Source organism: Dicentrarchus labrax, unplaced genomic scaffold (assembly GCF_905237075.1).
Source record: "Dicentrarchus labrax unplaced genomic scaffold, dlabrax2021, whole genome shotgun sequence".
Classification (NCBI taxonomy): domain Eukaryota; kingdom Metazoa; phylum Chordata; class Actinopteri; family Moronidae; genus Dicentrarchus; species Dicentrarchus labrax.
Genome location: NW_026136708.1, coordinates 20,489,460 through 20,501,624, shown reverse-complemented (window position 1 = coordinate 20,501,624; position 12,165 = coordinate 20,489,460). Strand labels below are relative to the sequence as shown.

At 37.0% G+C, this 12,165-nt stretch overlaps 3 protein-coding genes across 6 annotated transcripts in view; 1 reads left to right on the top strand and 2 right to left on the bottom strand.

The window, feature by feature from the left end:
* Positions 1-12,165, top strand: part of pnrc1 (proline-rich nuclear receptor coactivator 1) — a 96,909-nt gene that overhangs the window by 62,248 nt on the left and 22,496 nt on the right. The window lies entirely within an intron of this gene.
* LOC127367816 (uncharacterized) lies at positions 1,090-4,340 on the bottom strand. Of its 4 annotated transcripts, XM_051407952.1 has the most exons (9): positions 4,213-4,340; positions 3,765-4,079; positions 3,506-3,641; positions 3,366-3,379; positions 3,046-3,186; positions 2,847-2,924; positions 2,726-2,754; positions 1,956-2,021; positions 1,090-1,655 (listed from the first exon to the last, which is right to left on the bottom strand). In XM_051407952.1, the coding sequence occupies exons 1-9, from the start codon at positions 4,271-4,273 to the stop codon at positions 1,593-1,595; spliced, it is 903 nt and encodes a 300-aa protein (XP_051263912.1). In that variant the 5' UTR covers positions 4,274-4,340; the 3' UTR covers positions 1,090-1,592. The 4 variants fall into 4 exon arrangements, with proteins under 4 accessions (XP_051263912.1, XP_051263909.1, XP_051263910.1 ...); XM_051407949.1 differs by having other exon boundaries at positions 3,366-3,641; positions 4,213-4,337; XM_051407950.1 differs by having other exon boundaries at positions 3,366-3,641; positions 3,765-4,076; positions 4,213-4,314.
* Positions 5,332-9,311, bottom strand: LOC127367817 (uncharacterized). Its single transcript, XM_051407954.1, has 7 exons — positions 8,922-9,311; positions 8,509-8,823; positions 8,062-8,211; positions 7,449-7,598; positions 7,218-7,304; positions 7,093-7,121; positions 5,332-6,637 (listed from the first exon to the last, which is right to left on the bottom strand). The coding sequence occupies exons 1-7, from the start codon at positions 8,980-8,982 to the stop codon at positions 6,557-6,559; spliced, it is 873 nt and encodes a 290-aa protein (XP_051263914.1). The 5' UTR covers positions 8,983-9,311; the 3' UTR covers positions 5,332-6,556.

Sequence of the window (12,165 nt, the reverse complement as noted above, 5' to 3'; positions counted from 1 at the left end):
GTTTTATTGTTTTTCCATCCTGTTGCATGTCTTTTGGCCTCATTTTATCTACCATACATGTTTTCGTTGTTGTAAAGCACTTTGGAGCGTTGCTAAGAAAAGTAATATATATAATATGTCATGGCCATCATTTGGCATCCATGCCTTTTCCTTGTGTTTTTCTCGTGTTTCCCCCTCCCCTTGTGTCCTGTCTGGGTGTTGTGGGTGCAGTTTTCCTTCTAGCTCTGCTGCACACACCTATGTGAAATCAACTCATCAACTGTCCCAGCCTGCTCACCTGCCTCCAATCAACCCAACAGTATTTCTACTCTGGTCCTCCAGCTATTTGGTGTCTGATTGTCAGTCTGTAACAGTAAAGTATGCTTGTCTTGTATCTTTGTGTCGCAAGTTTCTAGTTTTTTGTAGTTTTACAAATAGTTTCCTGCGTAGTAAAAATCAACTAGATGTGTTTATATGTCATTTAAACAGATGTGTTCAACCCAGGGGAAGGTTTACCACTAGAGGTGAGAGAACAAAAAGTGGCCAGCTGAGCAGAGGCAAGCTTTTTGAGAGGTTTGATTGTCTGTGTATGTTTAAGAGAGAAAGAAGTATTAAAAAAATGACATCCTGTCAGTGTCTAATGAACTAATAGCTTCTCAGATAGAGTGATGACTCACGTGGCACTTCCTGTGTTTCTGTGGTGAAGAAAAACATGCAGAAATACATAGATACAGATCGTAAAACGTGACACTTTTTCTTATTTTGTCAAGAATTTGTTGAATTTTTTTTTTTTTTGACATATTGAAAGTGAACAACAGTTTCCCTTATATTTTAATGTACCATGGTAATATCAAAACAAGACCGACCAACTTGCATGCGATAAGACATGCTGGTGTGTCAGTGGTTAGCGGGGTGTTGGTGGTAGTGTGTGAGTTACAGAGAAAGATTAAAGTCATTGCTATTGCTGTGAATGTGGGAGGGGCAGAAGAGGTTTTGTGGTTTGTTCTTCTCACGATTAAAACTTCAACATCTGAAAAGAGACAAAGCAGCCAGAAGTCAAAAGACAAATAGGTATTTGAGGGGAAATTCCTGAGGAAGAAATTTGCAGTCTTGTCAGACTAATAATTTATTCAGTCAAGTATACAAAATGGTGAACATGGGCCATCAAATATATGTCAAAATCAAAATACTGTACATAAAGGAATATTCACTTAAATGTTAGATGAAGAGGGTAACAACCTTAAACAAAACAAAAACAAACAAAAATTCATTTTTACAAACACTTTTTTGCACAGTATTAAGAATACAATATATATCCAACATATCTCCCTCCATTTTCACTCTTCCACCTCTACAGTGAGTCTCAACTCCCTCATTGGCTACATGTGTCATAGAGCGGATGCTGTGTGAAAGGTGATCCTCATCTGGTTTCTTTGTATCAGCTCCTCTAAAGTTCTAAAGATATCCATGAGGCTGAATCAAAATAATATTCCTCAGATCTTGTTCGATTGTTCTAAATCAACATGCTGTATTTAATGAGTAACATCTTATTCGTTTGGGTTGTTGACAGTAGAGTAGAGGTTGCTGGGATCAGTGGATGCTCCAGCAGAAGATCAGGGAGCTTTCAAAGTGCTGTAGGTCACCGTATCAGCTTCATCATCATCACCACCACGGATCTAGAGGGGAAGAGCACCACTCATAAATTACATATACGTATATTAAACAAATTCATAACCTGACAGGAGTTCTATAAGTCCCAGTTGTGCTGCTAAGTAACAGCTGAAATGTTCACTTTGCCGCAGCTTCTATCTAATGATTTGATTATGTAATTGATGGTGGAGACTGTATAGGAAAGGTGAGGGGGTCACCAAAAAAACAGCCTGATTGACATCATATTAATATTATATATCAACTTAAATGATCAAATAAATTCTTCATTCATTAACACAATTTCTATTATCCATTAGGCAGCTTACCCGGGCTTTACTTTTGGTCCTTGTGAAGCTGATGGAGGCGTAGGAAACACCATCTTCAGGATCAGCCTACACAGAGAAGACAACATCATGGCTGCTCAGTAACATGTGGACGGTAACATACTGACTCACTCACACCTCTTTAATTGCATGAAGTTCTAGTTGCATCGTAGTGCCTTCTTCTCCTCTCATGCAGGACACTAAAGAGTGACTCTGCCCCCCACCAGGCACAATTCATGCTACATCTGTCATGCATGATATGCATGGGTGTAGTGTTTGATTTCACCGTGTCTGTGAGTCTGGCTTTGCAATGTAATAAAAGGTACGCAGGTGTTGGTTTTAAGTAATGATAATGTGATGGATGAATGGCCAAACATGTTCAACACACAATGCAATAGTCCCACAGCAAATACTGCCAATATAAGACTTAAATACACTGAGTCAGGGAGCAGTTGGTTGAACCCAGTAGTCATTGGAGGCGGTTGTTTGTGCTGCTGTTGTATTGTGTTTTTCCCATTTTTCTTTTCTTATTCACACAAAGCATAATTTGACAGTTGCACAAATGCTTACTTGCAATAAAATCAGCAATGTTTATTGTTTTCCTAATATTTCCGGTGTAGACCTACACAGTTAATAGTGAATAACTACAACCACAAACCCTGCTTCACTTTATAATATCGTATTGTAACTTTTGATATTTCAGTTTTTAAACTCTCTTTGTTTTTGTCCGAAGAACCTGAACGCACATTTGATTGTTCAGTTTTAAAACTCACCATGTTTTCATCCATCTGTCTTTTGTTCCCTGAAAAGACAAAAGAGAGGAGTTCAGTTTCCACAGTGAAAATCTGGTGAAAACTTCTTGTTCATTAAAGTTTCATCTGTGGTTGCTCTCACCTTTAGTTCTCTTCCATGTGATGACAGCCAGAATGATTATTAAAAGTGCTGACAAAGCAACGATGAACGGCCACCAAACTTGAAAGAGATGTTAAAAGAAGTGTTACATATACTGTTGAAATAGTGTTGGTCTACATCCATCAAATATTCTTCCCTGCATGTCTTTTCTTACAAAATGTAGCTTGTGTTCAGCCACTACCTTGTTTTGTTTCATTATTGTTAGATGCTGTTTTGTTTGTCCCCTCGGGTGTGCTCGTTTTCACTGATGTCCATTTATTTCCTGTTGTCGATATTGATTTGATTGTTGTTGTTGATGTTGTAGATGCTGTTGCAGCATTACCTTAACAAATGAAATAAATAAAAGCAATGAACATGAGCATCTTACGGACATAAGCATCTGCACAATACAAATGGCACAGAGTAATGTGATATGAAAACCTCAAATCAAATAAAAAACCAACAGTTTGTGTAATTATTTATCAGTTTGAAGTGATTTTAAACAGCTCATCATATTCTCACCTGAGGACTGACGACTGAAGATAAACAGTTGCGATTTGTTACTGTTAGTTACATTCACTTCACACTTGAAAAATTCATGATACTTTGAATTCTGCTTGAGATAAGAGGCAAGAAATGTCACAGTAACTGAGCACTCAGACCCAGATGTCTTCACGTCTTTGTTGTTTCCATCCACATGTTTACCCTCATACAACCACTTCACTCTGTGTGCACACCATCTACCAGATGACACAGAGCAGGACAACGTCGTCTTATCATTGTTTGTTTTTTTTGTCACTGGTGAAGATGGAGATTTTAGATGAGAACGACAACAAAAATAAAATTAACTTCATGTAATGTTTCAGTATTTTGTTCTAACAAGACATTTTGAACTGAAGAAATTAGGATGTAAATACTCACTGACGATAACAGATAGATAAACCGGAGATAATTGTTGTTGTCCTGATTTAAAATGTTTGCAGATGTACTGACCAACATCCTTAACTGCGACCTTCTTTATAACCAGAGAACAGTCCGCTGTAACACTCAGTCTGTCTGATTTAACTTCGGCTTCTTTGTGAATCCGCCCATAGTCAATCAGCGTTACTTTGGTTTTTGAATCAGTAAAGACCCAGGAAGTAGTGTTACACTTATTCTGATCATGTATCAAATTTTCACAAGGCAAAGTGAAATCATCTCCAACTTTGACAGCGAAGGAGGAATTCCCAGTTGCTGCTGTTGATGAAAAAGTGAGAGACGTGAAAAATAAACTGAAACATGAATATGTTTAGTGTGAGTGTAAAGATCATTTAAGAAATCACATTTTTGTTTTTTTTCACTATGTTACAAACAAAAGTTATACCCTTACCTGAAAAACTAAACACCAACATCAGAAATAAAGAAAATGTAATCCATCTGAATTCAACCATCGTTCTCTCTCGGTCCCACTCTCAACTGTCAAAGTCTCTCATGAGCTGCTTCTTTAAAATTAATGCAGCGTCTACATCCTGTGATAAGTGACGAGTCCCCTCCCCATACTCACTTTGGTTTGTGTTGTCTCGGTTTCCTGTTGTGATATTATCTTTTAATGTATCTGAATTTCTTGTGCATAATAAAATAGTAAGAAACTTTGAGACATTTTAACTTTATGTTGCATGCATCTATAAAGATTGTTAGTTAAGGTAAATGTTTGCAATGATGCATCTGGTTCAAACGAGTCAAACTCCTCTTCCACCAGAGTTTGACTCTTGATGTCCATGGTGCAATATGGTAATACAGTAGCAGCTGAACAAGATCAAGAACACAGATAAGATGATGTTTTAGGGATCTGAGACCTGTTGGTTCCTCATTCCATCTTTGTCTGAGGCCTGAAGGAGAAGTGTTTTGATGAGAATGTGGTTAACAAGTGCGGCAGTGCTCTGGTGGTTTTACACTCTAATGATGGCCACATAAACACACATGATGAACACATTTATGAGCATCTAACTGAACTGTCTTTAGATAGAGCAGCGAGTCTCCACAAACCTACTTTTTAACATATAGCAGTAGCGGCTGTTTGTGTTGTTTTGACTTTTGGCTTTTTGCAAAGTTATACATTTGTTCTAGGCCATAGAACTAAAAAAAGAGGAACTTACCCGAGTTTGTTTGACGTCACCACTTCAGGGTTTTTCATGCTATGCACACTGCAGAGCTGAGTCACACCTACAGCAAGAAGTCATGTGGATCCACCATGAACACTTCTGAAAGTAGCCCAAGCTATTGCACCTTTGTGCATTTTCTGGTCATTTTGGATCCATAGAAATATTCATGGGGTGGCAAGATTGTGGCATTGAGACTTTAAGAGTGACAGAAGTATATACTGATTGTATTGCAAACAATCTCATGAGTCAATATTTGCTTGAAAACCCCCCAAATGAATATAATTCAACTCGCAAACATTACATTGTTGTGGCAAATGAGTAAAGAATTGAATAAAAATATCTGAAGGTGGCATCTGTTAAATTTAATACTAAACTGGGGTTACAGCTGGGGTGGCCAGACAAGTTTTTGCAGCTGCTTTCACTTAACATACAGTATATAACATATAGAATAAACAATACAGGTAGATAAGAACATGCATGCACTGCAGTTGCTGTAGGCAGTGCAAGTATAAGGACAAGTACATACTAGTAGGACATTATATAAAGAATATAAAGAAAAACGGTGTACAAACTATATATCAGGTATTGTATATACAACAACAGCATAATTTCCCCTAAGTATCTCCTAAATATCTTATCTTATCTTAAACATGTGCATAGACAACACATTTTCACTCCCAATTCGTCACACAGCAGCTTTCTCAGTTGCCCTATGCTTTAAACTATGACACTATAGGTAGCCTCCTAGCATCTTTTCTGCATACGAAGGGCTCTGTGCCGTCAAGTTAGCAATAATAAATATGCAACCGATCCAGTTACACTTTTTAAAATACAGTATACTGAGAAAACCCTAAATTTTATAAGTGTAAACAGGCGCAGTTTGGTTTGGCAAACCATATTTGTTTGGTTTAGGCACAAAACTACTTAGTTACATTTAGGAAAAGATCATGTTTGGGTTAAAATAAGCATGTTGAAAGTTCTGTGTTTGTTTGACCGATCAATCCACCCCAACCACTTCTAAATGCAGACTTTGCTGCTCTTGATAGTACGTCACCTGACTTCAATGGCACATCAGGATATTACACTAGACAGGTGCATCCAGAAATTACACTAAAGGGACACCTAAAGTGTCATACCTCGAAGTGTGGGACGACCAAGCTGCCACATTTGACAAGTTGGGAATGAGAACTGGCTGGTATGGTTACGTGAGTATATATGTTGAAGATATTAAATGAGAAATAAATGAATATAAAATAATAATAAATTATCTTTCCTGTTATATTAAGTTAAGATCCAGCTCTAGACTGACTTAAGATTTAAAAAAAAACATTTTACAACTGAGGCAATAAAGGGTATTTTAAAAACTCACAGTGGGCTACCTAATATCAAGACTCGGGCATCTTTGTCCAGCTCAAAGTAAAGTACACATGGCTTGGTACAGAAAACATATTGATAAATAAAAATAACATTCAGTCATCCAAAATCTTAAACTGATGTTAAGAGTCTGTGGTTATCTACTTTATATTTAACAGCAGTGGACTAATTTCTCTGGTAAGTTGATGTTGATGATCATCAGAGTCTGACAGAGACAGAAGGGTCTCCAACGTTTACATAGTTCACAATACCATCATCTTCATCTTTGTCATTGTGCTCCTGTGAAAAAAAAACACAACACATTTAAGATTCTGGGTGAAAATGGAGCAAATAACTACTGAAACACAGAGTAGCTCTGAAGAAACAGCTGGACTTTAGCTCCTTGCTCGAGGGAACCAGAGTGATAGTTATTAGACAACACGTCTTCATGCCTAAAGGACACAATAGGTCATATTGCCAATGACGATACGACATACGTGACCAATGGAGAGAACCAGCAGTAGAAGTACCGGTCCTTATGTACGTTATGTTAAACACGTGAAACAGTTCGGTTAAGCTGAGAAACAAAAACTACTTGGTTTAGGAGAAGATCATGTTTGGGTTAAAACAAACTGCTGGCCCACAGGACATTTCCGTCCATCCATCACCCCTCTTGTGTCATTGTGTTGAAAGTATGATATAATACAGTCGGAAAAACCTGAACGCACATTTTATTATTCAGCTTTGAAACTCACCATGTTTTCATCCATCTGTTTTTTTTCTCCTGAAAACACAAAATAAGATTTCAGTTCCCACAGTGAAAACCCAGGTTTATCATAACTTCTTGTTTTTAAAAAATTTAATCAGTGGTTGCTCTCACCTTTATTTCTATTCCATCTGGTGACAACCAGAAGGATTATTAAGAGTGCTGAGAGTGCCACAAACACAATGACGAACCGCCACCACACTGTAAAGAAAATTTAGAAGTGTTACATATAGTTGGAAGAGTTTGGATGATGAGCTGTTTGTGAGTGTGTTCTTGTACTGTCTCTATATCTCTAATATCTGAATTAAACGTGTCTTTTTCTGTTCTGTTGTGTTCAGTCACTACCTTGTTCTGTTTCATTATTGTTGTTTGTAGATGCTGTATCTTTTGTCCCTTCTGATGTGCTCATTTTCACTGTTGTCCATATGTGTCCTGTTGTCGATGTTGATTTCATTGTTGTTGGTGATACTGTAGTTGCCATTGTTGCAGCATCACCTTAACAATAAAGAAATGCAACAAACAGAACAAGAAAGAAATTTAACCATCTAATAATAATATTGTTTTGTACACAATTTTCCACATAGCCTATTTGATACAAGCTTTGTAGCATAGTAAACCTTGTTCCAATCATTCTGTTGGTTGCCTGTATTTTCCTTAAACAATTGTCTCTACATTAAATATAATTAACTTAATTATTAATTAAAGTGCAGTAGTCAAAACTACATATAAATGTTTTCAATGAAGAAACAATAAAAAAAAATGTGAGTAAAGGAATAGTATTTTAAACTGATGATGGATGAAACAGAAAACTGCTCATAATTCTGACTTAAACAGGAGAACGTATTCTTCAAAATTCCAGTGAAATGTGGAAAATCAATAAAAAAAAGAGCTGTTCGTAAGTGTGTTCTTTTACTGACTCTAATAAATTAAGTGTAGTCCTGTTGTGTTCAGTCACTACCTTGTTTTGTTCCATTATGTTTGTTTGTAGATGCTGTATCTTTTGTCCCTTCTGATGTGCTGATTTGCATTGTTGTCCATATGTTTCCTGTTGTCGGTGTTGATTTAATGGTTGTTGGTGATATTGTAGTTGTCGTTGTTGCAGCCTTACCTTAACAAACAAGAACAAAATGCATCAAACAGTACAGCTGGAAAAAACTTAAACCTTTACCTGCATAAAACAAACAACAAAGAATATTAAAACCTAAAATCTAAACAAATAGTATGCGAGTCGACAAAGAGCTGGACGTCATCTAATCAGCGTTTAGTTACTGGTGAAAATGGAAATACTATGAGTGAAATACAACAAAAGTAAAATGAACTCATCACTACAATCACAATCATTGTAATGTTTCAGTATTTTGTTCTAACACGTTTGAACTGATGACATTATGGGGTAAATACTCACTGGTAATAACAGAGAGATACACATGAGCATCTCGACGGTTTCCTGATATGAACCTTCTGCAGGTGTAGTAACCAACATCCTCAGCTGTGACATTTTTCACAACCAGAGAACAGTTCTGTGTAACACTCAGTCTGTCTGATTTAGTGTTGGCTCTGTGAATCTGCCCACGTGCAAACAGCGTTACTATTTTTCTTGTATCACCAAAGACCCAGTTAATACTGTCACACTTATCCTGATCAACTATCATATTTTCACAAGACAAAGTGACTTCATCTCCAACTCTGGCATTGAAGGAGGAATGTGTCCAAGTTGCTGCTGTTGAGAAAAAGAGAGAGAAATGTCTCACTTAAAAGAATAAAGTACCATTAGAAATATGAATGCAGTTTAGTAATCATTCTTTATTGTATCCTTACCTGGAAAATTAAACACAAGCATCAGAAATAAAGAAAAAGTAATCCATCTGTATTCAACCATTATTCTTTTCTGTCGGTCTCACTATCATCTGTCAAAGTATCTCATGAGCTGCTTCTTGAAAAATAATACAGCGTCTGCTTCCTGTGATAATTAAGGAGTCACTTCCTCATATTCACTGCTGTCTGTGTGTTTTCTAATGTGGAGAATACAGTAATCTGTGTGAAACAAGCCAGCAGAACATTCAAGAAGGCGTTCGCGTGAATTTGGAGAGGTGTGTGCTTGCATGGGCGCAACCGTCAAATTATGCCAGCGTTTATCGCTTTCCTCAGACCTTCTTTTGGCAACGGTGACAAAGTGCCAAAGTGCCACTGATATTAGTTAGATGTACACTGTTTAAAATATTTTTGCACTGCATATTTCTTACTGCCTAGAAAATAAGACTATAATGAAAATATTATATATATATATGCAGTCTATATAGTTTAATTATAGTCTTATTTTCTGTTATATCTTTATAATATTTTTTTTTTACACATTTCCCCTGTGCTGCTGTGTCAACTTGATGGTCTCTCATGGGGGATCAATGAAGGAACATCTTATCAAACGTCTTTACAAACACACCCAGCTCAGTCACTCCACCCAGTTCTGGCAAGTTCACTTTAGACCACAAATATCCCAAACCTGCAGAAATGCAAAGCTAATTTAATGACAAACAAAAAGAGCAATGAATAGCAGAGTATTGAGAATGTGTCTTATTTATTTTCATAGTGTGCATTTCCCTTATTGTTGAAAAATCATAATAATACCCTCATACAATTAACATTAGCCAAGAGGGGACTTGTGAAGTCTGAGGGCAAAAGAACAGGGACTCAAGTCCGCCTTGGGGTCTCCAGAGATCCATCTTTGGTCCTTTAATGATATTTGGAGTCATATTACAACTACAGTAAGAGGTCACCAGAGTCAGAGCTATTGTACTAATATGATTTTCTTGTAAATTTGGATGCATTCCTTTATTATTTAGAAAAATATTGGACCCCAGCGCAAACATAGATGTCCAACCCAACAGAGGGAAGGTTTACTACTAGAAGTGAGACAACAAAAGGTGGACAGCTGGGCAGAGGCAGGTTTGTGGTTGTGACTAAAGTCCAGTTATTATGGTCAGTGCCATGACTCCAGGCTTTCCTTGTGTTTGAATTTCTAGTTTTTTGGGGTTTTTTTTGCTTTCCCTCGTTCTCATGTGTGCAATATGGGCATGGCACTCCTCTCTCATTGCCAGCCATGCTCACAAGCTTAGCTCATCAAGCTCTTGCTTCGCCAGCCTGCCACTCTGCCTTCACTCACACCTCAGCCATCCTCCATTTTCCCCCAACCCTCAACCATTGCCAGCCGGAGTCCTTTCTCTTCTTCTCATCCTCCATCCCTCTGTCTGTGTTTTGCATTTGGGTTCACCTGTTAAATTTAAATTACAGTCAGTCAGAATCAATTTTTCTGTGCAGGGAGCAATTGCTAAAAGAAGAACCTGTAAATCTTGAATGCACAACAACATTTTACATTGTGAAGCCAGTTTATAGCCAATATTAGATTAGATTGAACTTTAGTGTTTCTGCAGTGTAAGAGAGTGCAGAGCAATGTATAGCATCATAGAGTATATAGAATAAGCAGTCCCCCACTATATATATGATATATACAGCATAAACACTATTAACATGTGCAGCAGTTACAGCAGTTACAGCAGGCAGTGCAGGTATATGTATATCAATAACGTAGAAGTAGACAATCAGCTTACTTTCTAGTTTGCAAAGGTATGCTGTTGTTGTGATGATAGCTATAGTGGGAGGACAGTAGTGAGTTTTGCTACTCACCTTGTTACAAACAAAACTTTTCCCTTTCAGTTAAAAGAGGAATACTATATATATATATATATATATATATATATATATATATGTATGTAGTATATATATAGTTATAGTACCATTAGAAATATGAATGCGGTTTTGTAATTTTATTAATTTAATTTTATTGTTTTATTGTATCCTTACCTGGATTCATGATTTATCTGAATTCATCCCTCATGCTTCTCTCTTGTTCTCACTCAACTGTCAATGTCTCTGATGTGCTGCTCCTTAAAAATGAAAACAGCATCTGTGATAATTAAGGAGTAAATCCTTCATACTGATTCAGTCTATGACATAATAATGTGTGATATTCACTTTTATTCCTGTGGTGGCAGAAGAAATCAGCAGCAGGCAGAAGATTTTCAGAAAATAAGACTTTTATTGTTTTATTATTGCATTTAATAAAAAAAAGTAAATTAAAAAGTAAATTCTGCAGAAAACAACAGTACATAAAAAGAGACAGCACCTTTTATACAATCGGACCACATTAGCACAGACATAGTAATCAGTCTCTCCAGATTAACATCCCTTGACCATATCTAGGACCTTTTTCTTCTCTTTGGAACATAACAGGAAATTCCTCAGGAGTTTTTGCCAAACCTGCGTCCTTGGCCTAGGAACAGTTCTTTAGCAATCTCTGAATTTCTTGTAGATAGAGTGACCCTTTTAACTTGTATGTTTTCTTTAGCTAGTATTCATTAGAAAACAGACAGGATTCATGGACCTCATCCATCAGAATTTGCCCGTTAACCCTGCAATAGGGTGATACTGTAGCGGCAATAACACACATAAGATGACATTTATTTTAGTGGTGGTGTTGGTTCCTCATTGTACCTCTGCAGTTAGTGTAAGGTATGTGGTTAACAGGAACAACAGAGCTCTGGAGATTTTACCCAGATAACCAGATAAACATCAGAAACCCAAATGGTGCACACACTAATAGTGTCTGATTGATTATTCTGTTTCTAATAACCTGGAGATAGAGCCTCAAGTCCCACACAGTACTACCTTTGAACACATGTAGTTGGAGGTCTGTTCATGTTGTTGGCCTTTGCAAAACTATCATTTCTTTTCAGCCATAGAATTAAAAAAAGAGGATTTTACCAGAGTTTGTCTGATGTCAAAACTCTACCTGAAAATACTTCAAGACATCAGATCCTTCAAACACTTAGCATCACATTAGATAAATTACAGTGTGAATTTATGCAAGCCACTTACTTACTAGCTGCTACTATACTGCAGTAACTAGGGAGGTGTATTAATTGCATGTTTCTGGTTGTTCAATCAGAGAGCTTATCCCCCAGTTCGCAGTGACTTGTTGTTAACTCTCAACATGTGGAATCTGTGG